At 47.8% G+C, this 3872-nt stretch overlaps 1 protein-coding gene across 1 annotated transcript; it reads left to right on the top strand.

Annotated features, from left to right (window-relative positions):
- Window positions 1–1531: 1531 nt before the first annotated feature.
- On the top strand, window positions 1532–2261 carry SARC_04441 (hypothetical protein; the record flags this gene model as incomplete). The annotated part of the gene is made up of 2 exons (XM_014301724.1): window positions 1532–1732; window positions 1860–2261. The coding sequence occupies 2 exons, from the start codon at window positions 1532–1534 to the stop codon at window positions 2259–2261; spliced, it is 603 nt and encodes a 200-aa protein (XP_014157199.1).
- Between the last annotated feature and the right edge of the window lie 1611 nt (window positions 2262–3872).

Genomic DNA, 3872 nt, shown 5'->3' with positions numbered 1-3872 from the left:
AAGGTAAAATAACCCCGATGGTTCTAGTGCGCTTAATATAGGCACAGGTCGTATTCCGACTACAGAGATTATACTAGCAAGAAGACATGACTCTAATGCCCCTCTTGATAGACGGTACAATCGCTGAGTTGATTTCAGATGCTTTCGATAATCAAGACTATTTAAAAGTCTTTAATCGAAAATGGCGTAAACGCCTGCATAAGCCACAAGCTGAAAAAGATAGCATTTTTCCATCGTCTGAAGACACGGAGGTTAAACTTTACCCGCCTACAGCATTTATCCCGAGCTTAAATACTCACCCTTCATATGTGCTTAAGACACTGAGGCGTAAGAAATGTCCAGTCGACCACCACGGACCTACTGGACCTAAGCCCAAAACTCACAGGGTAACCGAGAACGCTTAACTTCTCCGCCTAAGAAACATTAACTACATAATATGCTACTTAATGTTTTCGACCCCTTTTTCCTTTCTCGCTTTTTGACCCATAATCAGCTTGAGTGAGTAACTTGCTTCTCCTGGGTCTCAAAGCTGGGGGGGGGGGGGGCTGTGTAATAGCCGGGCCTCCACATTAGACTCTATGGTATGAACGTACTCTTAAGCAGTACGTAACCTATAAACGTACTCTTAATAGTACAAGGAACTCAAGTTTCCTAAAAGGTTTTTACCGGTTTTATTAATTAATACTTTTTCCATTTTACATATCAGATATTTGGACAAGGCCATTAAAAGGCCCCAGTAAAATACCAAACATAATATTTGGTCTAGTTCTACTAATAGAACTATATTTACTTTCCAAATCTATATATGAATACTTTGGTAGCGAGATGGCTCAACCGAATATAGGTTTCTAGGGACTATTAGCGTTACCTAGTTTAGCCTCCGATCAGCCAACCAGATGTGCCAGTCTGATGAAGGCTAAGTCGGTAATTCTTGATAAGTGGCAAGTTATTGGTTAAGACAATAACTAAGGACATCACGCGTATTTTTTCGTTTTTTTCTTTTCTTTTCTTTTTTTCTAAAGATAGGATTTTATGAGTCCCTCGGATTCGTCCCAACGAAACATACCATAGTTTATAATAGAGCGACAACGAAACACTAAATAAACGGCGGAAACGGTACTGAGAGGATTATATATAGGCAATGTCTCAGCCTCACAATCCCTCAGAGTATTGCTGTTTTCACGAGGCATACCTAACTTTACTAAAAGTCTCATTTCGTTTATTTACTTTGATATTTTTCACGATACTTAGAATTTACCTACGCGTTTATTTACGCTAAGGCGTTAATATCGCCTTGATAGACAGAATCTTACAGTGAGAGCTCGCGTGACTCTTCGCGTTCGCGTTCGCGAGGCGCGATGATAATGGAGGGAGTGGACAAAGGGGTGACCGTCGCCTGTGGTGCTACATGTGCAAGGAGTCTGGGCACAACCCCGGTCAGTGTTCGGGGTTGAAGTCGAGTGGGGCGTTGGCAGCGGGTGCAGCAGCTAGGCGTGAAGATGGTCGTCATTGAAAGGGTGCGGTGGTCACAATGCTCTTAGCTACAGCAAGAGCATGGGCGTACGTAGATTCGGACTGCACGTATAACCTCATTACGAAGAGTGCGATACAGCGTATAGGTGTGGAACCGGACGGCCTGTACGAAGGACCGCCGTTGAGTGGGTTAGATGACATGGGGGAATTGAGCCCTTCCCACATGGTAGCGTGGCAGCAGTTGGAGTCGTACCTCCTGGTTGGTCAAGATAGTTTTGCGTTGGTAGAAGGTCAACCGTCTCACAGATTCTAATGAGCTGTGATGTCTTGGTGAGTTTCGACCAGCTGTGAGCGTCGGAGTGGGCGCTGATGTGGACGAATAACAGTCACTGATCAGGTGGCAATGGCTTAAGGATACCAATGTGCCTGTTCCTTCGAGGGTGAAAGCCATTCTGGAAATTAGCAAGAATGGTAGGCCAGTCTCGCCTCGCAGAAAGCGGCGTAAGGTAGGTTGGAGGTCGGCTGGTGCAGCCGTGGCCATGCGCCAATTGGCTGAGGAGTATGCGTGGCATGGTAAGGTAGCGGGAGAGGCTTGGGAACAGTCTAGTGAGGCCTCGGATGGGGAGGTGTATGAGCAGGATTTAAGCGAGGAAGTCCCCGCTGCTCGTGTACGAATGTGGTCCCTCGACCCAGAGGGGTTAGGGCAGGACAATGTGACGCATCGGGAACCGAAAGGTCCTGTGTCTAGTATGCGGACCCCTAACCCTGAAGGGCAGGGGGGGTGCTGACAAGAGGTCAGTGGTCAATGATGGTGAGCGAAAGCCGCCGAAGGCCCGTAGTAGTTTGCGAAGCAGCTGCCTAAGGTGTCTGAGGGGCAGCCAACCCCCAGCTCTGGTGTTTTGAACAGGACCCCTAACCCTGAAGGGAAGGGGGAGGGTGCTGACAAGAGGTCAGTGGTCCATGATGGTGAATGAAAGCCGCCGGGGGCCCGGAGTAGTTGGCGAAAGCAGCTGCCTAAGATGTCTGAGGGGCAGCCAGCCCCCAGCTCTGGTGTTTTAAAAAGGGGGCGTCGCCCGACGGCACGTCGGGGTGACTATTCCCTTGATGTTATCCCGCATAAGGTGGTGCCTGGGGTTGGGGAGGTACATGGCTTGTACTCCCCGAAGATTCCTGATTTAGCCAACATGATTGACTTGCCCACAGAGGCTCTTGATGACCTGGATAAGCCCGAGCTCGAGGAGTGTGATGAAAAGATGGATAAGACCGTGGAGTTTGACCGCTCTGGCCTCCGCCAGTTGGCGACGGAGTTGGGTAAGTCACCACGAGAACTGGCGCGCACGATTTAGGGAGGCCCACCGGTTCATGAAGGTGGATAAGATCCGCCTTCATCCAAAGCCCAATGTGGCGCCGGCGCGTTTGTGTTATAGAGATGGTTTGGATAAAGATCATCCGCAGCAGTTCGCGCAGAAGGAGAAGATCAATGAAATGGTGGCCCATGGCATCATTGAGAAGCAGACGGACCCAGATGTTCTGTGGCTGTCGAAGACGGTTATGGCGCGTATGGATCCGCGCATGGAGCCGAAGCCGAAGGAGGACTGGCGTTTTTGTACAAATTTTGCCAAGTTGAGGGCAAAGCTTGAGCAAGAACCGTTTAGCATTCCCTCGGAACAAGATATGTTCCGGCACATTGCGGTTACGCCGTGGGTTACGGTCTTGGACTGTGGGAACGGTTTCGCTCAGTTAGAGCTGGATGAGGGTAGCAGGGATATCTTCACGTTTATGACCCCGTGGGGCAGGTACAGATATACTTCCCTGCCGTTCGGTCTGTCAGAGGCGTCTTGGCGTTTCCAAGAGGTGTTGAGTCGCATTTTCGATGCGTTGGATGGGGTGATGTGGTATGTAGGGATAAAATTATTTATTTCAAAAATGGCAAGTATGTATGATACAATGTATGAACATATGGTATGGCTCTCATAGTCGCTGTAGTAGTTCAGGAAATATTGATGGAAAGAAGTGGTCAGTAATTTCCCGTTTGAAGCTTGGGCCAAGTGAGTCGACAATGGAAGATATGTGCTGAGTCAATTCAGGCCGGTGTTGACAAAACATTGTTACTATCGAATGTTCCATATATTCACTTGCTGACCTACTAAGTAGAGTACCCACCTCTGTGGTACGGATCGGGTCTGCGCCGCGGAATGGGTTAGTGCAGAGTACGAAATACTGTAGAAATACGGCCTCCGGTCAGTCTAAAATATCAAGATCAATTGAGATAATACATTGGTTTTTATTTGTATTTTAAATAATTTAATACAAGCTCTTTTTCCAATATTTCCAAAGTGTTCTAAATTCACTTTGATGGCTCTAATAGCCTGAGTATTTGGTATGACTCATCTACTTGG

The sequence above is a fragment of the Sphaeroforma arctica genome (genome assembly GCF_001186125.1).
Source record: "Sphaeroforma arctica JP610 unplaced genomic scaffold supercont1.249, whole genome shotgun sequence".
Taxonomy (NCBI): Eukaryota; class Ichthyosporea; order Ichthyophonida; genus Sphaeroforma; species Sphaeroforma arctica.
The sequence above is the reverse complement of the archived record's forward strand: the minus strand, read 5'-3'. Positions and strand labels throughout refer to the sequence as shown.